Source organism: Acanthochromis polyacanthus, chromosome 18 (genome assembly GCF_021347895.1).
Source record: "Acanthochromis polyacanthus isolate Apoly-LR-REF ecotype Palm Island chromosome 18, KAUST_Apoly_ChrSc, whole genome shotgun sequence".
NCBI classification, from domain to species: domain Eukaryota; kingdom Metazoa; phylum Chordata; class Actinopteri; family Pomacentridae; genus Acanthochromis; species Acanthochromis polyacanthus.
The window spans coordinates 13,972,952-13,999,674 of record NC_067130.1 but is presented as its reverse complement, the minus strand read 5'-3'; the positions used below and the strand labels follow the sequence as shown (position 1 = coordinate 13,999,674).

Sequence of the window (26,723 nt, the reverse complement as noted above, 5' to 3'; positions counted from 1 at the left end):
TCAACAAATTCATTGCCATGGGTTTCCTAAGAACAACACCTCACATACAGTCTTGAAGAGAATGACTTCTCTTCCATCGTACCTTTAAAAATACATTGACAGATGTCTTTTATGTCAAAATGATATTTGGGAAAATAATTCCACCAAGTCGAGTTCTTTCAATCACACAATATCTGAATTCAAAAGAAGCTAGAAAAAGGGTTAGGAATATTTAGTTGTTGACTGAGTTGACAAGTCTTTTGTAAACTCTTGCTATGCAGCTTAATTAAACTTAAGTTCAACATGTTGAGATTTAGATTCAAGTGAACTATCAAACACTACAGACGTTGCTCCCAGAAAACCTTTGGCTCTCCATCTCTACCTACTGGTCATCATAATCAGACAGATTTTTGTTGTACTTCTTACATTGGTTGTGCTGGTTAATCCTGGAGAAACCGGAATAAAGGTGCAGATAAGTATGTTGTACATTTAAACAGTTTTTTTTCATTAATATGATCTGGTTTCTTCTTTTTATTTTAAGAAGCTGCTGCTGCTGAAATGCTGTGAGGACGAGGGCTGCTTTGCCGTCAAATACCTGACATCATACAGGACAAGTTTCTTTCTCCTTTAGCATTTCAATTTGGAGCATCGATGCACCGACAGCAAAAGCACTGTCCCAGCCTTGCTTTGGCTGCAGTGATAAATGTAATGTAAAACAGTTAATCAGAACTAAGTGTTTTACACAATTTGGAAATTTACTTGTGTTGGTTGGTGCTGACTAATATGAATGCAGAGGCTCATGTAGTTTTAAGGTTTTTTTTTTTTTTAAAGTTACAGTTTACAGATGTCCTCAAAATGCACGCTTTTCATAGACGCTCTAATTTAACTCCTCAGATGCATAAGAATAAACTGGATAGGTAGCTGTACACAGATGTCTTAAGTCTCCACTCAATTAAAGCAGCAACTTAGACAGGTCTGTGGCTAGAAAATTGAAAGGAGTGAAAGAAGGCATTATAATGTAAGAATTACCTAAACTGTCTTATTTACCTACCTTAGCACATTGTCCTTAAACACAGACCTGCTAAATGTCATGTGCAAGGCTGTAACAATGCAAAATGTTCAGTCGCTCTTGACAGATTCGTGGTTGCACTCTGGATCCCTGCTAAGACCGTCAAATCAGTCTCTGACAGATTAATCCTCTGTGTTCACCTCTTCATCACAGGGTAACATTAAAATTAGATTATTTTTTGAAATAAGCTGCTTCATGTCTGCCTGTAATTCTTATACATAATACAAATATTTAGACTCTAAACACTCCAAACACTTGATAGACAATCATATTCTATTTTACAGTTGGACAGACAGAACAGAGGGGTATAGATCTCTTAATATCATTTTTTTCATTTTACATGTCTGTATCACACCTGCATCAGTTTTGTATTGCACGTCTTATTTATGATACTTTCATTCAGCTCTGCATTACTGTATGTATGTACAGTAAACTTAAACTTTCTGCATTATGCTTATAATTTGCATAAACGGGTGGCACAGCGGGAAAACAATTTACTGCCATTGTAATTACCTTTCTGTATGTGATTAATTAAACTGCAACTTGAAACTGATATTCAAATCAGTTGACAGAAATTTACAGATGGTTAAAAAAACTGCAGAGCTGCATATTTGCACTGCATTTGTCAGTCAGCTGATGATGAGTTAAAGTTTCTCTCATGGCTTGTGTTTTGCCCAAGATCTGCTTAACTAATTTTAATTATAAAATATTCATAAAAGCAAAACTCCAAGCCAGATTAAAACAACCACAGCAATGCGGTTGGTAGTCCTGTGTTTGTGGGTCATTGCATTAATATTGGGATTCTGTGTGAGCCGCTGAGAGACAATGTGTGTGGAGAATGTGAGGCTGCGCAAAATTTGTGCACAAATGCATTTGTGTTTGAGGGTGTTTGGTTTCTTGCTGTAGAGATGCTGGTGTGAACTTATTTCTGTTGCCATGCTTGGTGTGCTGGCAGATGAGCTAATGGGGCCTTATTTGTGCTGACTCCAAGGCCTGGCCCTGTGTGTGCCCCAACCGTAGCGCGTATACCCTCCAACCCCCTGCAGTCCACCTACAGATGGATCCAAATCAACACCAGATTTTATCTCTACAGCACTGCAAACACAGTGACCTCTTATCAGGACATGCCCTTAATAAGACTGACTGTAAGGGTAAATACTGTGAAAGCAAACAACCAGAGTTTATCACTGTACATAAAGATGAACTATTTCTTTATCACAGTGACTTGTATGTTTCTCATTGTTTTGGCTCTGCTCTCTAGCACATTGGTTAGAATATGTTTAAAGAGTTGGCTTTAAGCTTTAAGGGTGCCTGAGGGTGTTTGCATCAGTATTGAGTGAACAGTGTAGGACTTCTTTAATTCATACTGTTTCACCTCGTTTCAGTACAGCAGAGGAATAGCTGTAAAAACTCGTCAAGTTTTAATATTCATACAATTAACAGTTGTTGACTGGCTACGTCAGTCATCTGAGCACTCTAAACCTCAAAACCTACAGTCTGGTACAGAAAAAAGTTCGATTCAGCTGTTCCTTGAACTACTCATCTTATGCCATTGCATTGGAAAATTTAATAAAATCTAAGCTTAAAATGTTCATATTTGATCAAAATCACTTTATTCTATATGCCCCAATAAATAAATCGGTGAGATTTAGGAAAAAAATTATTTCTGCACCAAGAAGCCTTCAGTAACACGTGCAAACTGTCACGTCACAAAAAGTCATGGACTTTTTGGCTGAGCTGGACTCAATTACAGGTTGTGCTTACACAGAGCAGACATTAGACAAGCATAGGAATGAATTAAAAAGGTGTGATGTAAAATATGTATAGTATGGAGAGTATCAACTTTTTCTACCATTAGCACAACTGAGTGCATTTGTTAAAAGGCCCAGGTTTTTAAATGTAGTTTTTTTTTCTTATTGATAAAAATTAGAAGTCATTTTTTAGTGACTTCTAGCCATGATTGAGCGGTTTCTTTAGATATACAGAACTCTATATTGTAATGACGGAAGCAAAAACACCCAGAACTGCTTGGAGCTTAGAGAGTCAAGAGGTTTGGTAATATATATTATTATATGGAATATCAATACCAATTAGAGTAGCTTTAAGTTTGTTTGTGTTACCCAATTACTTTCTGTTCCCAATGGTTTAGAGATCATGTTTTAAAAAAGGGCTACCGTTTCCTCCCTGTTCCTCTGATATGGATGTAAACGCACTCAATCTTGAATCTGACAGCGCTTTAATCTCATAGTCATTGTCTCTTTTCAAATTCTGTGTGCTACAATACAGAGCCAACACAACAAAAATGTGCTTTTATAAAAGTGTCAACAAAGCAGAAATATAGTTGGAGGGAAAATAACTGATTCTTTGTTTGTATCAAAATTTTACCAGTACACTACCTAGATGTGGTCATTTTCTGTTTAAAAATGCAAAATCTAAGTAGTTGTTTGAATTATGAAGCAACTACAGCATCTCATTGTCCATTTCTCTGTCAATCACACACACACACACCATCCCCCTCCACACACTCTCACTGCCTCCCAGCAGACTGACCGATGCAGACGCTCTCATCATCCAGTTCGGCAGAGGCGTTGCGGAAGTATCCGAGTCTGCAGTGTTGGCAGTTCTGGCCCCTGGTGTTGTGCTTGCAGCTGACGCATGTGACGATGTTCAGGTAGTCGATGTAGCTGCAGCGGTTGGAGTGGCCGTAGCACTCACAGTCTAAGCGGAAAGACATTAAACAGATTTAAAATTTAATTCTTATTTGAGGACAATTGCAATTCTATATTGAACGCAAAATGAACAGCAAATGGAAGATGAGAATGTTGCTTTCTCTAGGGGTTATTGGATGACAGCAGGAAACGATAAATGGCCTGCAACAACAGATATGTCTGAAAGTTTGAGGTGTCGGTTAACAAATGAATGACCCTGTGTGTATTTTATGACTTGCCTTTCTCAGTCTATATTGGTTCAATAAAGACAGACCACTCCCTCTCCATTACTACACTCACAGGTTTGCTGAGTCTGCTTCACTGTGCTGCACTGATTACTGATGGGAATTCCACTATCCTTTGTGGCTGTGTGTGTGTGTATGTGTATACTTATTTTCTTGTGTGTATGTGTGCAGGTGCATGAGTACAACCATGTTAATTGTCTGGGAATTTAATTGTATTACCAGCTGAGTACATTATAAGCTACAGAATCGTAATCGAGGGAGTTTGAGGTGAGCGATACAGTGGGTGTTTCCAGACGATACCTGACACTATGAAATCGGTCTGACCCTGGTTAACCTGATAGAAAGCAGCGTCTCTTCTAGAACTGGGGGATCTTGTTACCTACCTTAAAAAAAATTCCAATGATGATAAGAAAGTGGTTAGTAATTTGCAATAAATGCTTCACTTGTACATTTTAGTCAGGCAGAAGCTCTACAATCACCCTACCAGGCTATAGCAATTTGATTACACAGCTATAGGATCCAAACTGCTCTTGTTTTATTACATGACATTGGTCCAGCTGTTCTTGCTGGTTTGGAACATCTGGCCATTAAAGCCAATCCATGTTTTTTTTTTTGTTTTTTTTTCCATTAGAGATGCAGAGTTTGAAAGCAAATGGTGGATACAGATACGTGGTTCTCTTGATACCACAATAGGTGTGTGTCAGAGATGATCGCATTGCCCCCTTTTCAAATATGGAAAAACACACAAGGCTTCCGTTAAGGCTGGCTGTGACTTTGCTCTTTATACAAGATGTAACAGCTAGTGACGGAACCATGAGGCTTTTTCTGAGGTGTGCTGAGCCCAGTGGGCAGAAATGGCACAGGACTGCTGGAGAATTTAGAACTTCCCACTGTGTTTGGGCTCTGTCGATGGGAAAACATGTCCAAATCAAAGCACGTCCCAAGTCTGGCAGCACTACCTCAATTACAACACGCTTGATGAATTATAAAGATGTGGATGATGGAGAATCCCTGGATGTGGGCTTTTGCAGCGTTGACAGTGTGTTGGGTCACAATTTTTTATTTACACAAAGAAGTCGTGTGGATCATCACAGTTTTGTGTTGATACGGACATTTACTGCACATGCAGATGAGGATAGCATGTATTGGCATTTCATGTGTTAGAGCTAACTTTTGCAGAATTGGTAAAGGTTTGGCTGCTACTGGGTAGGAAAGGTCCTGTGAAAAGGAAGACTAGATTTATAGTACAGAGAACAAGTGGAGTAACTGTAGAAACTCTACCCAGAAGAAGGAAAAAATCGAAGAGGGAGAATGACAGAAAAGAAGATAAAACAAGAGTGAACTTCGGACAGACTTTTACGAGGAGAGACTTGAGACTCTGGGAGTTGAGGCGGTTCAAAATTGATATTCACTTGGCATTATTTCTATTGGATCGGTAACAAAACCTGACAACTTACCAATACTATGAAAGTGGGTGTTTTACTCTCCCTTTATCATGGCACGACAGTTGGGGTTTCTGTTTCAAACTGAGATTCTTAGTTGTTTCATGTTTTTGACAGGATGTTAGCTATTGCTGGCAGCCACAAAATTATCCAGAAACTTCTCTATTCTCATTTTATAGGTGTTGATTATTTTTGCTGTGTTGCTGGTAGTTGTTAGTCTTAAGAGAGCAATCCTGTCTTTGTGGCAGTAACACCACTGAAGGTAGCTTTTGGAGCTGCCTTGTCAACAAGTTATATTTACATAAAGGGTTTCATGCCTAAACAAACTGCGTGAATCTTTCAAACTAAAGTGTTGAATGCATTTCCTTCTTTAGTGTTAGCATTAAATTTGTATTATCAATCTCAATCAATTAAAATAAAAGGCATCATAACAGTATTTTGTGCACAGCCTTACACTCTTCTCTTTTCACTGCTGTTTTTTCCAGTTCCACTGTTTTAAATGTTCTTTTATAAAGTGCTGCAAAATCAGAGCTCTTAATTAAACTTTCTCTTTGTAATTCATGAATTATCTGAGAGGATTTGATTGCAGGTTTTACTCTACACACTTGTGCGCTTGATAAATTAAGACTTGTTCCAAATTTCACACCCTAAAACCAAAACTAAAAAAATTATGATGCGGAGAAGCCCTCTGTATAATTTTTCCACACAGAAATAAATCCTGATATCACCTACTGTACGCTGTGCATTGTGCAGAGAGAAGTGGAGGGGTTCTTCTCTCCAGTCTCTCCACGATTATCTTGGCAGAGGCTGGTACCTAATTAAGGTTTTATTAAGCGTTAGAAGTTGGCTGCAATAGTGTGCTGCAAGGCATCACTGTCCTCTAAAGAGGCGTTTACCAGGCATGTTTATGCAAATACACATTTAAATGCACATTAAAAAGTTGGAGTTTAGCTGTTTAATCAGCCGTCACATTATTATTTTATTATTGTTTGGTTGATGATGCCAGCTGAAATATTAATGAGCTGGTTTAAAGGAAGCCAGCAAGAGGAGCACCATAAAGTGCCTCTCTCAGCATTGAGGGAAGCATGCTAGCAGTGGGGGGAAGAACTGCCTAATTAAATATAAATGGCCAATTACTCCACAGACTAGAGCGGCAATGGGACATTGTTCCACAAATTAATGTTATGAGTCAAGATGCTGCTTTATTGGTATTTATCAATTGTGAACTGTTGGCAGTAAAAGACAGTTATATTGAGAGACAGACAGAACAGCCTGGATCAAAGTGTGTGAGAGGTTGGAGGGAAAGTGGCATATTTTGCAAATGTTTTTGAAAAATCAGTAAACAGAAATGTCAGTGGAGGTAAATGATGATTTAATATGAATTTAAAATGCAGATACTTACCTTGTTCATGCACATAAAGCAAACACAACGATGAGGGAAATGCATAGGGAAAGAATGAGCAAAATGAAAAACATAAAACATGCAATCAAAGGAATTTTTCCACAGGTTTTCTACTTGATCAATGCCATACGTTTAGAGAAATGACAGACTTTAAAATCCACTGATCTGATCTAAAGCATTTCATCAAGCTCGAGTCTCCTATGTGGATCTTCAGACCATGTGCTCCTTGTGTTGGTGTCTTACCTTTGAAATCATCGTATATGATCCCAAACAACTGTTTGGCCTGAGGCTCTCCTGAGCTCAAGAGTTTCAGAAGCCCTTGAGGGATGAAGGGATCTTTGTTTAGGATTCATCTCCGCATCATTTTCTGTGCTACAGTCATCTACAGCACACAGCTGGAGCCAGTACAGCCTAGAGGTCAGTGTCACTACTACAGAGAGGTCTTAGGGATGAGGTAGACAGGATTCCCACTAGATTCTACCTTGAAAACGGGGTTGCTTTGACCTATAAAGCTGAAAGGCCTTCACCTACTGTAGTGTTTCTTAACTGGTTGAACAAAAGTGAAAAATCACCCATAAGATGTTAAGTCTGTTTAAAGAAAGAACAGCTGATGTGCTGCACTGAGTCCAGAGTTTAAGTCGCATCTGATTTGATTGTTAAAGATTGAGCTGTTTCTAACTGACTCGACTGGTAGCTTGGTGAGCTTGTGCTAATGCTCTGAACCCGGAGATATTTTTAGGTGGTTTTTTTTTGTTTTTTTTTTCATTCATTTGCTCCTGTCACATTTGTACTCTCTGTGGGCTCATTTTTTACTATAGTCCTGCACCTCTATGGAAACAGCACAATCAGGGCCAGAGGAAGAAAAATCATAAATGTCCTCGTTATTACAGTTATGTCAAAGAAGCCTGTAGTTCAGCCCAGTTCAACCAAAAATTTTATGAATTTTGCCATTTAAATGTTGTTCATAGCTGATTCACTAATGGCTTCTTCATGATTTTAAACTTAAATTTGTCTATTTTTTCTTACAGAACGGTCCATCACACATGATTAGTTCCAGGACAATCGGAACATTTAAACTTTAACTATTATTTCTGTTTTTATGGCTCCTGGATTTGATATATAATATTTTGATGGAGTTTCAAAGCTAACATGTCTTTTAGACCTGCTGATGGGTTTTGGGGTTCAAAATTAAAGTGTATCCCAATCTCTTAAGATGTGCTAATTAAATCATTTTAAAACGGTCTACAAAGATTTTTTTGAAACGGCAGCTAGCAAATCAATCACGCCACAAATGATGATGTCCCACAATGTTCTTGTTGGAGGGTTTTGTGGTATGATCTGAAGTTCAAGAAGAGCCAATAATCGTATTTTTAACAACTGTTTCCACACAGGGATGAGAGCTCTTGCTAATGCTGAGAAAAATGAAAATTAGATCAGTCATCAGAGTTGAGCATTGTGATTGATTGATTGAAATGATTTTATTTATACAACTTATAATTAATATTTCTTGAGCATGATGGTTTGAAAAGTTAATGCACATTTTGGAATGTTTTATGAGAAAATAAGGGCAGTAATTCAGATTAAAAGTAGACATTTTCACATTGTGGCATATTGTGTGACACTGGGGAGTCATTTCTTCCTGACTGCACTGAATAATTGTAGGTGGTAGTGAGTATGAGCAGCTTTGATTTAGAATGTTAGTCTGTTCTTCTAATTTCACAATTTTGCATCAGTCAATTATCGTTTGTCTTCAGAGGCTGAAATTTTCATGACTTGAACAGAGTTCACACTTTTTTATAAAGGGAGTCACTTTTGTGCAAGTGAAGAGTTGACTTGACTTGAAAAATGTGATTTGCATGTGCTCTTCATTTTGGACAAGAGGATTATAATTTTACAATGGTGTTCCATGTCCAAATGATTATTTATTTTCAGTGTTGAAACTGTTTTTAGATCCTGTATGTCTTATTGTTAAACTTCACCAGGTTTGGCCACTCTCCCTTTTGTGAAGTCTTTGCTAAGTTCAATTTTTTGAGGAAGGCATATAGACTAATCATACAGGGAGGCCAAACAAATGTCAATCAGAGGATTCGACTATGAAAATGAGTCAACTAGGTGCTCAGGTGGTTCAAATCAGATATAATGAAGCGACTCTGCAGAGCAGGATGGTTCAGATAAAATGCAGTGCTATGTCACCTATTAACCTCATCATGATAAATTTGTGCAACCAGTTATGAATCACTATGTAATTATATTACATGCTAAAATTCTACCTTTCCTTTTTGCCTTTTCATGCTCCTCTCCATCTTCATCCTCTCTCCCGTAACTGTATTTTGTGGTCCCATGACCCCCTCTTTCCCACTCAGGTTGTTCGATGACATGGTGCACTACAAATGAGCAACAACTCAAAAATCAATCTGTATTGATGCAGCACAGATTATCTCAGGCAGTTTTATCAAACTAAATACCACAAAGACTACAGACAAGTCAACAATATCCAAAGGTTTGTGAGAACTCTTTGCTGATATAGATCCCATTCATGTATTCCAATGTAAGAGCTTTTCTTTTCTTTTTCTTTTTTTTGTCAGGCAAGAAACATGAATCACAAGTTCACATACAATCTATAATCTGCAGATCAGACTAGATGTGAGGGTAGTTAAAATTCAACACAATGTTCATATAATTCAGAACAGAAACAACACAGTTAATTTCAACTTCAGTGTCAAACCTATCTTTCTTTAGTCTACCCAGGTTGCCTCCTTTATGCTCTATTCTTTCTTTCTTGCCTTTCAGCATCACTCATTGTCTTGGATAAAAATATGATGCCACCTGATTAATGTTTAGCCTTGTGGCTCATGTTGACTGTCAAGTTATCATGTAGTTGAAGAGATAAATATAGATGCATTTTCTTGTTTCCATTTTTCACTGTAAGTTGCCAAGCCTAACTCGCAGTGAAAATTTACCACCTCCAGATTTACTGCATCACAAATGATACACTTTTCAAATCTACAAGGACACAGAAACTACTAAATATAAATGGAATACTATCTTTGGTTTTTTTTGTACCTCTTTCTTGATGTTCCTCCCCTTCACCGTGCTCAGAGGAGGCTCTGTGGCCATGACTCTCATGTATGTGTCCCTCAGAATTGTGGAAGACTGAAATACCACAATCATCAATGACATAACAAGCAAATATGCAACATAAGGGACATTTTATGAGAAGGTTGCCACCTCGGCATTAAAAATAGATACCTGTCCTCTCAGATTTTCTTTGTGGATGATGATGAGATGAGGTTGGGGCTTTGTGGCCTTGAGTCTCATGTACATGTTCTTCAGAGTTATGGACGACTGACACAACACATGCAGAAACATTATATAGGGGACATCATCGAAAACAGCCCAGCCTCACACTAAAATGTGTAAAAGCTACAATGGCCTGAGGCACAAAATGTACTACTTTCACAAGGAAAGCTGTAAAGTTGTGAGATGCTTACATTTAAAAGGGGCTATTCTTGTAGCTGGATTCACTCAAGCAAGCTAAAACCCAAACCATGATCCTTTGCGAAATCTTAATCTTTGTCATGTTGCATGTTAACCAAACTTCAGCCCAAACAAAAGAAAATGCCAACTGAAAATGACTGAAAAATGACTACTGAAAATGCATCAAGCGCTAAAGGTATCTCACAGCTTTACACCCTGTACTGTCAAACTCACATGTTTTGTATTGTTGATAAAGGTAGCAACTATGCATTTTTGTGTCAGACTCTGTTGCGGCTATCTAAAGAAAAATGTAAAAAGCTAAGTCGTCCTGTCAATTTTCATTACAGTTAAGTTACAAAGCAGTGTCTCAGATAATGACTCAAACTTTGGTGCTAAATTAAGCTTTTCCTCTTCAGCCTAAATTTACTGACTGGGTTTATATGTTGCTGAGAACATACAGACATGCAAATTTAGTTGCAGCTCTGCTGTTTACAGTGGCCCAATTTAATACTTTGAGTTGCCAAGTTAAGCTTGTAAGAAGTTTCTGTACAGGATGTTTCAATATGTAAATCAACCAACAAAATGATGCCACCTCCAGGCAAATACCATTTCTTTCTGTGTGCCTTTCTTCCTCATGTTCAGAGGAGAATGTTGGTTTGTGGTTTGTGAGTTTTTTGTACATGTCCATGAGATTTGTGGTGGTCTGAAATAACCATTGTCATTAAATTATAAGCAAACATTTAGATAAGTATCTAGTACAGTACAGCTTTGTTAGATTGTGATGAAAGTTTATCTGTTACACATTTCCATCACTACTGTTTATAGGAACATCTACAAGCTATACCTCGTCTTCCTGCATGCTTCTCCCCATGTTCAGATGAGGCCGTCTACGTGTCCCGTGGTGAACTGACACAGTAACTGTCAACATTTAGACAAATTTCTGCTGTCTCCACTTTGTGCTAGAAGCTGCCTAGTTGAATTTATAGGAAAAATCTGACACTACAGGTACTGTACAGCATGCATAACTGCTAAAAGCACTGCCAGCAATACATATACAAGAGATACCTTTCCTTTCAGTTCTTTCCTCCCCATGTGCAGATGATGTTTTGTGGCTGTGACTTTCAGATACATGGCCATGGCTATTAGATGATGTTGTGTGTCCATGACTATTCGGTGTGTGTCCATGACTATTCGGTGTGTATCCATGACTATTCGGTGCGTGTCCATGACTATTCGGTGCGTGTCCATGACTATTCGGTGCGTGTCCATGACTATTCGGTGCGTGTCCATGGCTTTCAGATTTGTGTCCATGACTATTGGATATGTGGCCATGGCTTTCAGGTATGTGGCCATGGCTTTCAGGTATGTGGCCATGGCTTTCAGATTTGTGTCCATGGCTTTCAGATTTGTGTCCATGGCTTTCAGATTTGTGTCCATGACTTTCAGATATGTGGCCATGGCTTTCAGGTATGTGTCCATGATTCCTAGACAATATGTGGCCATGACTTTCAGATATGTGTTCAAGACTATTAGATGATATGTGGCCATGACTATTAAATGATACATGGCCATGAGCTTCAGATATGTGCCCGTGACTTTCAGATTTGTGTCCATGACTATCAGATGTGTGTCCATGTCTTCCAAGTGGTGTTTTGTGTCCATGAGTTGCAGATGGTGACGTGTGTCCATGAGTTGCAGATGGTGACGTGTGTCCATGAGTTGCAGATGGTGACGTGTGTCCATGAGTTGCAGATGGTGACGTGTGTCCATGAGTTGCAGATGGTGACGTGTGTCCATGAGTTGCAGATGGTGACGTGTGTCCATGAGTTGCAGATGGTGACGAGTGTCCATGAGTTTCAGATGGTGGCGTGTGTCCATGAGCTTCAGATATGTGCCCATGAATTTCAAATTTGTGTCCATGACTTTCAAATGGTGTTTTGTGGGCATGGCTTTCAGATATGTGACCATGACTATTAGATGAAGTTGTGTGTCCATGACTTTCAGATGATACATGGCTGTGAGTTGAAGATGCTGCTTTGTGTCCGTGACTTTCAGACGTGTGTCTGTGACTTTCAGACGTGTGTCCGTGACTTTCAGACGTGTGTCCGTGACTTTCAGACGTGTGTCCGTGACTTTCAGACGTGTGTCCGTGACTTTCAGACGTGTGTCCGTGACTTTCAGATGCGTGTCCGTGACTTTCAGAAGTTGTTTTATGTCCATGATCTTCAGATTTGTGTCCTTGACTTTCAGAAGCTGTTTTGTGTCCGAGACTTTCAGATGTGTGTCCGTGACTTCCAAAGGCTGCGTTGTGGCCATGACTTTCAGATATGTGACCATGACTATTAGATGAAGTTGTGTGTCCGTGACTTTCAGACACTGTTTTGTGTCCGTGACTTTCAGACGTGTGTCCGTGACTTTCAGACGTGTGTCCGTGACTTTCAGACGTGCGTCTATGACTTTCAGATGCGTGTCCGTGACTTTCAGAAGTTGTTTTATGTCCATGATCTTCAGATTTGTGTCCATGACTTTCAGAAGCTGTTTTGTGTCCGAGACTTTCAGATGTGTGTCCGTGACTTCCAAAGGCTGCGTTGTGGCCATGACTTTCAGATATGTGACCATGACTATTAGATGAAGTTGTGTGTCCATGACTTTCAGATATGTGACCATGATTGTTAGATGACATGTGTCCACGATTTTCAGATGTGTGTCCATGGCTTTCAGATGCTGCTTTGTGGCCATGACTTTCCGATACGTGACCATGAGTTTCAGATGATGTGTGTCCATGAGTTTCAGATTTTTGTCCATGACTATTAGATATGAGACCATGACTTTCAGATATGTGTCCAAGACTATTAGATGATATGTGACCATGACTTTCAGATATGTGTCCAAGACTATTAGATATGTGTCCGTGAGTTTCAGATGATGTGTGTCCATGAGTTTCAGATGTGTGTCCATAGCTTTCAGATGCTGCTTTGTGGCCAAGACTTTCCAATACATGACCATGAGTTTCAGATGATGTGTGTCCATGAGTTTCAGATTTTTGTCCATGACTATTAGATATGTGACCATGACTTTCAGATTTGTGTTCAAGACTATTAGATGACATGTGTCCATGAGTTTCAGATGGTGACGTGTGTCCGTGAGTTTCAGATGGTGAGGTGTGTCCGTGAGTTTCAGATGGTGACGTGTGTCCGTGAGTTTCAGATGGTGACGTGTGTCTGTGAGTTTCAGATGGTGACGTGTGTCCGTGAGTTTCAGATGGTGACGTGTGTCCGTGAGTTTCAGATGGTGACTTGTGTCCGTGAGTTTCAGATGGTGACGTGTGTCCGTGAGTTTCAGATGGTGAGGTGTGTCCGTGAGTTTCAGATGGTGACTTGTGTCCGTGAGTTTCAGATGGTGACTTGTGTCCGTGAGTTTCAGATGGTGACGTGTGTCCGTGAGTTTCAGATGGTGACTTGTGTCCGTGAGTTTCAGATGGTGACGTGTGTCCGTGAGTTTCAGATGGTGACGTGTGTCCGTGAGTTTCAGATGGTGACGTGTGTCTGTGAGTTTCAGACGATGCATGTCCGTGAGTTTCAGACGATGCGTGTCCGTGAGTTTCAGACGATGCGTGTCCGTGAGTTTCAGACGATGCGTGTCCGTGAGTTGCAGACGATGCGTGTCCGTGAGTTGCAGATGTTGTGTGTCCGTTAGCTTCAGAAGATGCGTGTCCGTGAGTTTCAGAAGATGCGTGTCCGTGAGTTTCAGAAAATGCGTGTCCGTGAGTTTCAGATGTGTGTCCATGAATTGCAGATTGTGTTTTGTGACCATGAATTTCATGTACATGTCCCTCAGGCTTGTGGTGGCCTGTCAAACAACAGTTGTCATTAACACAAAAAACAAGTAAATAAGCAACAAACAACAATTTAGATATTATAAATATTGTGGGGTTGTTTTGCTTTTTTTAGTTTTTGGGGGCCTATTTTTTTTTTGCTGTGAACTTGTAATGTAAGTTTATCTACTTCATATTTGTGTCACGAAAGCTATAGTGCAGTGAACTGGGTTAGTGGTGGTGCAACAGTTAAGTTTCTGGACTACTAATCAGAAGGTCAGAGGTTCAAACCCCAATGTGGCCACTGTTGGGCCCTTGAGGAAGTCCCTTAACCCTTCCTGCTCCAGGGGTGCTGTACTGTGGCTGACCCTGCGCTCTGACCCCCAAATTGGGGGGTATGCGAAAAAATCGCACCCTCTCGTGGGATTAATAAGGGATAATTAAAAAATGTAAATCATTGCTACCATCACATATAGAAAAATGGATACCTTTCCTATCTTTATATCTGTCTGTATGCTCTCCCCAGTTCTCCATTATTAGAGGACCATGTTTCACTGTGAGTTGACACATTAATTAGTGTAAAAAATGAAAACAACTTTGCTACCGCTTCATATGAAATGGATACCTTTCCTTTCCGGGGAGCTTTATTTGTTGTAAATTGCCAAATTGTGAAAGTTTATCTGCTGCATATTTCTACCACTACAGTATACAGCAACTACAGTGTATTAACCTGACAGATCTGTCCCACCACTACGTACAAAAGCTGTACCTTGATGTGGCTCCTCCTGCCTTTTTTCTCCAAGCTCAGATGAAGTTGTTGTTTTGTGGCCATGAGTCTCATGTGCATTACCTTCAAACATGTGGGAAACTGTCACACCACAGCCGTCATTGCCATAAGCAAAGCCAGAAATGTATCTTGTTAGTTGTCAAGTTTATCTTGTGGTTAAAGTTAATCTTCTGCATATTTCTACCACTACAGGGATGCGCGTTATTGGATTTTTATTTTGCTACTCATTTTAGTGAAAACTTGTAGCGACCACTGTCGAAATTATATCACCACACACATTCATTCACATTTGTCCAACCACAATCATCCAATAATTCGATCCAAATTTTCCTCATAGCCCACGCATTTTGAAATCAACTGGCTGGAAAACATGGTAGAGCACATCTTAGAGACACCGTTGTGTGGGTCTGTGGACCAAAAGAACGGCAGCTTACCTTGCTATCCAATTGAATGTCAAAATCTGTGTTTTTGAAGTTGTTTGGTATCAAAGGGGAGTCTCTTTAGCCATCAGTGTCAGCAGTCTGAATGGACAAGGACTGGATATTTTCTTGGAGTTTCCCAGTAGTTGTCCACATCAGTGGAGCTAAGGCTGACGTGGCAATCCTGACATTTTACTAACGGACAGCCTGGTCCATTCGATCATGAGTACCTGGTGTAATTACTGTAAATATTATTTCTGTTAAGTTGTCACACTGCACTAAGAGACGCTATGTGAGTGATTCAATATTATTTCCAGTTTCAGTTTGGACTGTACTGAACTGTGTAGGGAAACCAGGGCCGACTTAAAACCGACTGGATTGAACTAATTTTCAATTCCAATGCACATATTCATTCATTCATACTGACTGCTGGTTTGTTTTTGTTAATTTACTTCTAAATACTGAATTGAGGGCTGCACAGTGGAGTAGTGGTTGGCACGTTTGCCTTGCAGCAAGAAGATTCCTGGTTCGCGTCGCGGCTTTCCCAGGATCTTTCTGCATGGAGTTTGTATGTTCTCTGGTTTTCTCTGGGCACTCCGGCTTCCTCCCACAGTCCAAAAACATGCTGAGGTTAATTGATTACTCTCAATTGCCTCTAGGTGTAATGATGATTAAGTGGTGTATAGATAATGGATGGATGGATAGATGGATTATTAACCATCAAATGTGTGTGAATGCAAGAGTGATTGTTTGTCTGTATATGTAGCCCTGCGACAGGCTGGCGACCTGTTCAGGGTGTCCCCTGCCTTCGCCCGAGTCAGCTGGGATAGGCTCCAGCCCCCCGCGACCCTAGTGAGGATAAAGCGGTGTATAGAAAATGGATGGATGGATACTGAAATGATTTGTTGTGTAGAGGTCATCCCTGGACTGAATACTCTTTCAAATAACATCATCCATAGGCTTGGATGATGCTATTTGACCTATTTAATACACTGCAACGCAAGTAAAAGTAATCTTAGTCCATGATCCCACCCTTCACACCAGGGACACAGTGTTGAGCATTAGTCAGCATAATCTTATTCTGCTTGTCGTCGTTCATTTTGGGCTGGTGTTGCTATTTCATTTTAAGGCAATACTGATGACGTGCCGATATTATAGTGCATCCCATGTTGGTTACAAAGCTGCTACTACAGTTCACATAAAACAATACCTCTCCTTTCTTCTTACTCTGAATGCCCTTTGTGTTTGTGCACAGAAGAGGTTGTTTTGTGGCCATGGTTCTCGTGTAAGTGTTCCTCAGAAAAGTGGGAAACTGTCACACCACATTTTTCATTGACATATCAAGCAAAAACATCGGAGGTAAATTTCATATGCTCTTTTAGCAACTAGTAGCCACCAACTGGTAAATGATACAAAATTTGACCTTTTCTAGCAGCCTCTACTAAATTTGGGTTTAGCGGTGTAGTTATGATGTTCATTGACAAGCTATCATGTCACTGAAGACAGAAATTTTGCATTTTTGCTGTTTTGAATTTCCACTAGCTAAGTTAACTAAAGGTAAAGGCTTATCAACTACATGTTACACGACATACCAAACTAACCTCCAAATATATAACTACAAGAAAATTGCTACTACTATGAACAAATTGGCATACCTTTCCTTTCTGTGTGCTCCTCGCTCCCGTGATGAGATGAGATTGTTGATTTGTGGCCATGAGCCTCATGCACATGCTCCTCAGACTTGTGGGAGACTGACATAACACAAATTTCAACAACTTAACAAGCAAAAAAATGGAAATGCATTCCTGCTGTTTTGTTTTGTGGTATACTTTATTTTCTTTCCCTATTGTGAGTTTTCTAGTTTACTGCATGGGGAATGTTTATCCACTACATATTTCTGCTACTACAGAGTGACAGAGCATAGTAAAGAGATACCTTCCCTCTCTGCTTGTCTTTCCTCCTGCTCCTTCTCCTCACTTTCTCCTCTGGGCTCTGATGATGTTGTTTTTTTATCACCATGACTCTCATGTGCGTGTCCCTCGGATGTGTGGGGGTCTGACACCACAATCATTATTAACAAGGGAAAACTTGGATGCATTTCTGCTGTTTCAGGTTTTCAAGGGAACTCTGTCACTACAACATAAAGATGAGATACCTTTCCTATCAACATGTCTTCCACCATGCTCCTCCTCCCCTTTCTCTTCATGAACAGATGAGGTTGTTCTGTGGCTGTGAGTCTCATGTATGTGTTCTTGAGATTTGTGTGTGTCTGAAGAAACGCAATTTGAATCGAAATGAGGAAAATTTAAGATAGATTTTAGTTGTTTCCAATTCTTCAGGCGAGATGCAAGACATTTTGATCTAAAGCACATCTGCTCAGTCAACAGACTAAAATACAAATGTACATTTTCAACATATGCTGGATCACTACATATAAAAGAGATACCTTTATTCTGATAATCTTCCCTTTCTTCCTCATGTTCAGATAAGGTAGTTTCATTGGCCATGACTCATGTACATGTTCTCCAGTGGTGTGGAAGACTTGTACATAGCAATCATAGTTCACATAAGAAACTAAAATGTTGATAAACATCTGAAAATGAGTTTTAGGTTACAGACACTTTTGTTTTAATCCTCTGAACCCCAGAAGCCACCAGTGGGTATGAAAGGCATGGTATCTTTTTTTTTTTTTAAAAAGAATTACTAAAATTGCACTTTCATAGCCATAAACTGTTCTATTGAGGAAAATAAGCCAAAATTAATGTTAAAATTGTGATATTTCATCAAAAGCACTTTTCTCACCAAAACAGCAAAAATGAATTTGATTCTGTTAAAAAAAAAGAAAAGAAAAAAAAGAATGCAATTAAAGATTCTGCACTCCTCAGTAGGATGCCTTAAATGACTCATCTGTGACTAACATTGTCTTGGGGGGGAAAAATCAGGAACTAATCAAATGAACTCCAGGATATGTTTACACAAAGCAGAGAGGTCAAGTGTGGGGAAAATAATCAGAGAGATTTAGAGGAAAATAAAACATACGTGACAAAAAATAGAACAAATTATCAGCAACTTGTGGAAGATGCATTCAGCATGGTGAAATTTATTTGTGCAAAGTAGAGTGTAAAATGCCTAGTTTGTAGATGTTGTAAAAATGTCAGAAGTAAAGCATCCCCCCCCCCCCCCCATTATTTGTATTACATCTAGGCAACAAAAAATGACACATAGATTTGTTTATTTTTAATCTTGTAAAATAAATAATTTTAAGAGGTCTGACATTCTAATGTTTTTTATACTGCAACAAATACATTTTTTTCTAAGTTCTCTTTACTCTTTGCCGTTGTTGCACTGCTTTCATAGAGACACTGCACTTTTTATTGACGTGCTTGGGGTTTAGAGGATTAAACTGCAACGTTTAAGTGATTCTAGCATAAAATGTACAGCACAAGTAACTACAGTTAGTTACAATTACTACAGAACATATGAAAGAGATACCTTTCCTATGCTCATCCTCCTCCCTTTTCTCCCCATGTTGCAATGAAGTGGTGGATTTGTGGCCGTGACTCTCGTGTACATGATCGTCAGGCTTGTGGAGGTCTGACGCACCACAATTGCCATTTCCACAAAAAACAAAAACAGAGACGGTAAATTTTACTTTGTCTTTTCTTGGGAAACAAAGCACTGAATAAACAGTCTGTCCAGCTTTGCTTCATCCTGCTGTCTGTTTTTCATTCCAAACCCATCAACTTCAGTCATAGTCTCAAATGAATGGATGACGATAGTGCTGGTGCCAAAATTATGATTTAGCTCTAAAGCTTGAGTTGACTGACAGACTATCATGTCAGTGAAGAGATAAATTTAGATAAATTTCTGCTTCACATTTCAGGGTCCTAGTTTTCACTCTGAGCTGTCAAGTTCCACAATAAGCGTTTATCTCCTGCATTTTACTGCACTACTCTCTGGTAGATAAATCTCCAAGAAAAGTGGCACGACTACATTAAAAAGAAATACCTGTCTCCTCAGATATTCTTTCCTTTTCCTCGTCGTCGTCCTCTCTTTCCTGCCTGTGCTCAGAGGATGTTGTTGCTTTGTGTCCATCAGTCTCATGTAAAGACTTGTGGGAGACTGATGCACCACAATCATCATTAACATAACAAGAGGAGACATCTTGTGGGGTATTTTACAAGCTATTTTCTAAGCGACCTGAACAATAAGAACTTTATAATTAGGCTGATACTGCAGTGGGTAAAGATTACTGATATCGTCTGTCTTCTTTCTCCTCTGCCTCTGAGATTTGTTTTCCTTTTCTCTTCCTCTCTCTTTCTGTCAGATAGTGGATTGCCCCATCAGGGGCCTCAGCCCTGGGCTTGGGAAAAAGCTGTGAGAGTCAGAGAGGCTTGAGAAACTCCTTCATCACTACATTTTCACTCTGGGTGTGAAAGAAATGACATGCACTTCCTTTTATCTGGATGTCATGAAATTTTCTGACTGCTTGTACTTGTTCTAACTCTCCCATGTGCTGCTTTGTTCCATTCCATAATAGAGAAAGATGATCCATCTCTGACTTTTGTTATTGTATTTAGTCAAATTATAAATATTCAGAGGGCAATCTCCTCATGAGTGAAGCACTCCATGTTGAGATTTAATGTCTAATGTCACAGTCAACAAAACCTCTCAAACCACTATAGCTACTTGAGGCAACTGCCCACACACATTGCATTTTCCTGCAATTTTGATTGGCTTTAGCTCAAGTTTTTACCCGCCATTCCTTTTTTCTTTGTATACTTTATTTTTCCAGGGGGCTTGATGCCATTCCCAAGATCCTTTGCTTCAAGTTTTTAGGGCTACAATGAGCACAAGAAAGAGAAAATGTGAAAGTAGTTCAGCTTATAGATCAATCTTCATTATACCTTTTCATTGAGTGCAACACAGGTACAGTTCACTCAACATAAACATCACAATCCTCCTCACAGATAATTCTTATTAAAATGACAGATAACCTGTCACATGAAGCCACCACGTCATTGAGGGACTAATGATCAGCAGCCCGCTAGAGAATACTGTCCTGCATGCTTCCATCTGTGTTTCCCCCTGAGGTACTTTTGTGCAGGCGTTACTTCTCCAGTTGTTGTTCTTCAGAGAGGGGCATCCTGAATGCATCCTGCTCCCCTGCCGTGCATCCCCTCTTCAGGCTATCTCCCGCCCACTCACTCTCCTTCATCCCTCCCTCTCCCTGGGGCTCCGGTGAGACAGGACGCCAGCAGCTGTTCTCACAGCACCCTGGACCATTTCACACAACTGGCATCATGCCATCATTACATCTCATCAAAGTAACCCCTGCCTACCTCGACTCATGTCCGACTCTGGCCCCTCTAGACCCACTCTCTCACACATCTGTCACAGCCACACACACACACACACACACACACACACACACACACACACACACACACACACACACACACACACACACACACACACACACACACACACATACATACATGCTGGCTGAAAAACCCTTATGGGAAAGCAGGATTGTGAATCACAGTTGTTTCAAAGGCTGATGTAGCACAGCAGTGAGCATAAATGCATTTAATCTCAGTAACCCATGCTGCCTTAGGGGTAGAAGTGATTCGAACCATTCTTGGCATTAATCTCAATCAGCTCAGCCCGAACTGCCTGACATCAGACATTGGCACCCAGAGCATTCGAGGTTCCCGCTTGCTCCATCAACACTGACTGAACCAAGGGTGTGAGTGAGAGAGGGAGTCTGTTGGGCTTAGTAAACCATGACAGTGATGGAGCTCTTCATCTGCTCCCTCACTGGCAGGTTGACATCATGCCAAAACCAGCAGAAAATGACCTCAAACTGCACGTGATCGCTTTATTTTTTTATCTTGACGCTTTGTACATTAATGCTGCTGACTTGGTATTTTGGAATTTTCCGCAGTAAGTTGGTGCTAAGTTGGTCTTATTCCTGATTCCGTCTGCTACATCTTCATGCCTTGTCATCACTTTGATCCTCTGGCTGATGCTCCAGAATCCTCACAATGTCTCTGAAAGACGATGCCAACTGAACTTTCACAGACAGTGCCAGTACCCTTGTAACTTTGTTTCTCTCTCCACCTTTAAAACTGTCTCTCACTCACTCGCCCACATTAAATAGATTTCCCTGTCACTCTCTAAATTGAATAAGCATCTCTGACATGTGATATGATGCTGAGCAACATAAAAAATGATGATAGCTTGTGTATAAAAGCACGTTAGTGATTTTCACTCCCTGAAAATTGCCCATTTTTCAGGAGTTCCACACCATAAACACCATCACGCTGGCTGGGAATGAAAATGATTTCCTGATACTAAATTAGATTATTCTATTTTCTAGGAGCCTCTACTCTATATCTACTGTCATCTAGAGCTATGGGTGTGCCTTACCTCCGCTCTCACTATGCCTCAGCTCTGAGTGTTTTTTCTCAGTTTCGATCACACTTGTATGATGGTGAACTGGAATCAATGGATGGAGAATGGACTTCTCCGTGGTTGTATAGTGGTGATGATGATGATCAACAGTTGAATGATGTATGGATTCCTTTGGGACTAGGTGAGACGGGTGTGGGTGTTCGGGGACTGTTTCTGAAGGTGTGAACTCCTCTGGTGTCGGGGGAACTCTGTGCTCCTCTGGTGCAGAGGACGGCAAAGGAGGGAGAACCTCCGCTGTAACAGAAAGTGTGTCAGATTCTCCCATGGGTATCAGTGGAGGCTCAGACAAAGAGCTGGTGGGTAGCACATTGTCTGTTAGCAGGGCTGAGCTCTCTGTAACTCTGGTTGTGGTGGAGCTCTGCTGTCTGTTGCATCAGTTGCACAAGGACAGAGAATGTAAATGCAATGAGGAATGGGCAGGCTAGGAAATTAGCATAAGAGATGCTGCCTCAGATTGTTTATCCAAAGAAACCCCCGCTTTCCTTTTTTTTCTTCAAATGTGCACATATACACACACAAGTATGCACATTTATGCACACAGAAGTGAGAACACACAATGAAAGTGTGAGTTCACACTGCTGAGATAGGCTAAACTCAAAAGCTGTTCCACAACCCTTTCAGTGCTGGAGAGTGTTCTTTCTGCAAAACACTGTGACTGTTAAAGGTGTGACTATTGTTAATATGGTTGTAAAATGAAATCACACTGTGTTTGTCAAAGTGTATTAGTCTTTTTTTTTTTTTTTACACTTGCGGTGTTGTGTATGGATGTGTGTTTGTGTGTTTGAATTTTTGTCATCAGATGAATACTGACAGTGAATGGCCATGATTATCTCTCAACATCACAACAGCTGTGAATCAATTACTGACCTATAAATGCTGTATACTGCTGTACAGTGCTAAAGTAAACTACAAGGAATATGAATGAATGAGACTGCTGGTATGAGTATCCCTATTTAAACTGCTCAGATGTCCAGGCTGATCATCTCACTATTTTCCATTAATGTGAATCCTCATTCAACAGTTAATGAGAGGAAATAGCACAATTGTAATTCTAGACATTCAGCCTTTTAGCTGCACTGCTGTTCTTTAGGAGGTTTTTATTCTGCTGTGCACCACAGTGCCTCGCTCCAATAATACATCCTTATTGTACTGTTGGATTTTCCCAGATTACTCCATTTGTTGTTGCTCATATTAGCTGATAACATAGACTTGTTGTCAGCTTCTGTCTGTCTGTCATCTTACTTCTTGATCAGATCAACAGTTACTTTAAACATAATCTATAATGCATCCTATGTCACATGTTTCCATCTGAAAAAATGACCAAGTGTAAGCTTAGAATGACGATATTTCAGCAGTCCCTTTATTCTGCATTTCTCAATTAAAAAAATAATTTGTTTTGAAAAGATTATGTAAAAAGATAAAAAATTCTCCATGCCCTGACTCAGCCTAAAAACCCTTAACTCAGCTGTGACCAACAGTGACTTAAAAAATTCAGCTGGACTGAATTGCAGGCTGTGTTTAGCTGTCAAATATCTAATGTATCTAGAGTGATACTTCTCTAGTAGTTAGTAATGGCTATGGGAAAAATATTGCGCATTCTAGTTTTTTAAATTTCTTGTAAAATAAATAATGAGACAAATAACTTTTCTTTTTTCTTTAGTTTAAGATTTATCACATATGAAGCACAGCAGACATTTTTGAATTTTCTTTACTTCTATCCTTGCTTCTGCCATTTCCATTAAAGTGCAGGACTTTCTATTGCAGTAAAAAGAATGAGCCCACAGTGAGGGAAAATGGCCAGAAACTGCTTGGGGTTCAGAGGGTTAATCTTTGGCTAGCGGGGAGTTTGGGGTCCAAAGGTTTTCTAAGAGCTACATCACTATAAGAAGACCTTTCCATAATTCTTATCTACAATACTCATAAATATTTAGTCTAGTATAATTCTACTCCAACTCTATATAAATGACATAGAGCAGGTATCATACTATAGTTCCTACCTTCATGTCTGTCAACATGATGAGGGTTTAGGGAGGTGGAATGTGATTTTTCAATCCCAGAAACAGAGGCAACGGACTCTGTGTGTGTGTGTGTGTGAAGGAAGGGGGTAAAAAAAACAAACATCTTAGTGTCATTTTCAGCCATGCAACAGCGCCATCACTCTCACGAAAATGCTTCAACAGTCTAAGCTGATTCATTCCATAATCCTCTAATATGAGCCGCCTGCCTGATGGTCTGTCTGTACAAATGGACTCACTAACTGTCCCATGACACACACTCTGGCGCACACCCACCCACTGTACACACACTAAAGTGAGCATATAGTGCCTGTTCATGTGTTGCCACATTTTTTTGGGCAACTTTCACAGAAATGCATTTGCATGTAATGAGATAATTAGTCACTTCTATTACTATATAGAAAGTGTAACAATAATATTTAATGCCACCTGCCAGCCTTAGCATTCTCATCATTCATTACCAGAGTGCTAGACATTGATTTAGCTCCACACTAATGAAGCCATTGTAATTCAGAATCAGTTATCTTTTGCCCGAACACCTAATGGTGGCAAATAGCATGAATGCTATTAATGTGTCACATGATTTTCCAGACATGATCTAATCTTTTTCAGACTGAGGCCCAGTTTAGTATTTAAATAACTACAAGGATTTCAGCAGAGCGGTACATCACATCACCAGTGTGTGGTGTGCATACGCTTGTTTGCATGTGTGTTTGAGTACGTCATTGTGTTTCTGCTTGTAATACATTCAGACCGTGGGATCTGCTTGTAGATGAAAGATGAAATGGGTTCATGTGAGGTCATGGTGGCTGGATAGGTAGATGTATGACTGGGTTTTAGGATTTGGTTTCGTTGACCTACCCTCCCCCCCTCGCCAAACGCCCATCTGTCCAGCTGACCAATGGGCTGTCGACTCGGTGGATCAGACTCTCTTGCCAATAGGTCGCTAATCCTCATCTGAGCATGCTCACTGACTTAACTGGGACAGACATGACAAAGGGTGCAACTACTATGACATGCTGTCCAGCCCGTAAGTCCGCTGTCGTGTTGCTGAAGATACATCTGTTTGTGCTGCACAGACCACAGTCGAAAACTTCTCATCGATTTTGTTGTAAAATCACAGAGTAAATAGCTTTAGCTAGGATTTGCACTTTGAAATTCCTGGAAACAGTGCAGAAAAATATGTTTTATATAACCACATATTTGTGGAGGAAGAAACTGCACAACAAAATCCCAGGCTGCACGGTACACAGTTGAAGTCAACAGTTTCTTTTAAAATAACAAACAGACTTTGAATGCATCTTCAAACGCAGCTGAGAGTCAGAGAACATAACTGGCATTACAGGTTATATTATTCAAGGCAACTAATTGTATAATGTGATCTAGTTATTAAAGTCGCAGGACCTTCAGCCAGACACTGATAAAACGTGTCTCATTACGTCCATGTATCAGTGTGTGCATGTACAAACCGTAGTGGCGGCCGCTCTGTGAGAAACGAACCTAAGACCTCAGATCCCCGGGAGGAAAAGGAGGGGATGAAGATGATTTATGGGTTTTACTGAACTGCACCATATGCCCGCCATAAATCTAAACATGCACGCACGCACATGCACACAAACACATAGAACAAGGGCTTGCTCACAACAGGGTCAGGTTCAAGCCAAACACACTTCTCTATACCTGAGATTTTTTTTTAAAAAAAAGGCAAAAATACAACTGCAAAGGTATGATCTTCCCATTTGGTGTCACAGAGGTGTAATTGAGCAGTACTGTTTTTAAAATGTAATCATTTATTAAGCATATTGCATAATAGGTTTTGTACATTAATAGTTTAGGAGTGCAAGATTTAAGCTTTATGGGTTTACTCCAAAATAATAAAAAATTTAAACCCGACTAACACTTTAAATATGATGTTTTTTAATTACAGCTGCAAAATAAAACTAGTCTGCAGCTTTGATCAAATAATTTGTCATTTTTTAACTGCAAGACTTCAGTTTTAAGCACAAGTGTTTTTTCTAGTTATTGAATGTTTTGGATCTTGTACATTTATTGAAAAAAAAATCTCTTAATTACAGTGACAATAGCTGTTTGTTGAAGTCTTTTTAGTGGTGTACTGTATAGTTTCAATTATCTCATCATGGCTAAACATGAATAAAAAATCTAAATGTCCTGTGAAGTTTGTGTCCTCTACAGCAGACTTTAAAAGGCTTACAAAGGACTAGTTCTGTTTATACAGCGTTAAGGCTTCTGTCAGCCCCACGTAAAGCACCGCTAATCAGTGAATTCTTTGACTTCCCTATATGTCAGCCAAACAACAAAAGTGCTGTGCTGTTTAAAAAAATGCTCTTAATGGATTTCCTTAAAGACAAAAAGAAAAGTCTGACGACATTACAGTGGTGCCGAAATCCCAGCTCCTCTAACGTTCTAAGTGCTTTTCTGGTGTAACATGAGAGGTCCACTGCCTACAAAAATGGCCAGTTTAATTTTAGTATGAAGGCGAGCTGGGCTTTAAGGACCACTTTACTGTAAAGCGAAGCAGCTGACAGAATGTGTTCACATCCATCTTGGGCTGCTTAAAATCAGTCAGTCGGAACAAATAAAGTCTGAATGTCCACATCGTTTGACGGCCGTGCTCTCAAGACGGGACAACCCATATGTAGCATTAACGTCATTCATATATATGTTTAGTCTCTAGCCACAGTCAATGGATGTCTTAAGATTTCCAGTAAGTTGCAGGATGACTTATGTACCATGTATATACAGACATAAACACCCTGTCTGTCAGCGTCTACAAGCGCATCCACAAGCACACACAGTTGAGTGGTCACCAGTTCAGTACAGTGAGTCCATGCTACTGTGTTTCTGTGTCATCTGATCAGCTGTGATCAG

General features: G+C 39.9%; 2 protein-coding genes across 5 annotated transcripts in view; both read right to left on the bottom strand.

Annotated features, from left to right (window-relative positions):
• Window positions 1-26,723, bottom strand: part of LOC110969192 (netrin-G2-like) — a 75,212-nt gene that overhangs the window by 4,265 nt on the left and 44,224 nt on the right. The window contains exon 6 of the mRNA XM_022219240.2: window positions 3,599-3,766. Within this exon, the coding sequence (XP_022074932.1) occupies window positions 3,599-3,766 (168 nt within the window). The remainder of the gene's footprint in view (window positions 1-3,598; window positions 3,767-26,723) is intronic.
• LOC127530834 (filaggrin-2-like) lies at window positions 3,774-14,261 on the bottom strand. Of its 4 annotated transcripts, XR_007937516.1 has the most exons (3): window positions 10,095-14,261; window positions 9,909-9,998; window positions 3,774-9,229 (listed from the first exon to the last, which is right to left on the bottom strand). XR_007937516.1 is itself a non-coding variant. In XM_051938509.1 (1 exon), exon 1 carries the CDS (start codon window positions 13,429-13,431, stop codon window positions 11,293-11,295), a length of 2,139 nt encoding a protein of 712 aa, XP_051794469.1. In that variant the 3' UTR covers window positions 3,774-11,292. The 4 variants fall into 4 exon arrangements, 1 of the variants encoding a protein (XP_051794469.1); XR_007937514.1 differs by having other exon boundaries at window positions 9,909-14,261; XR_007937515.1 differs by having other exon boundaries at window positions 3,774-9,998.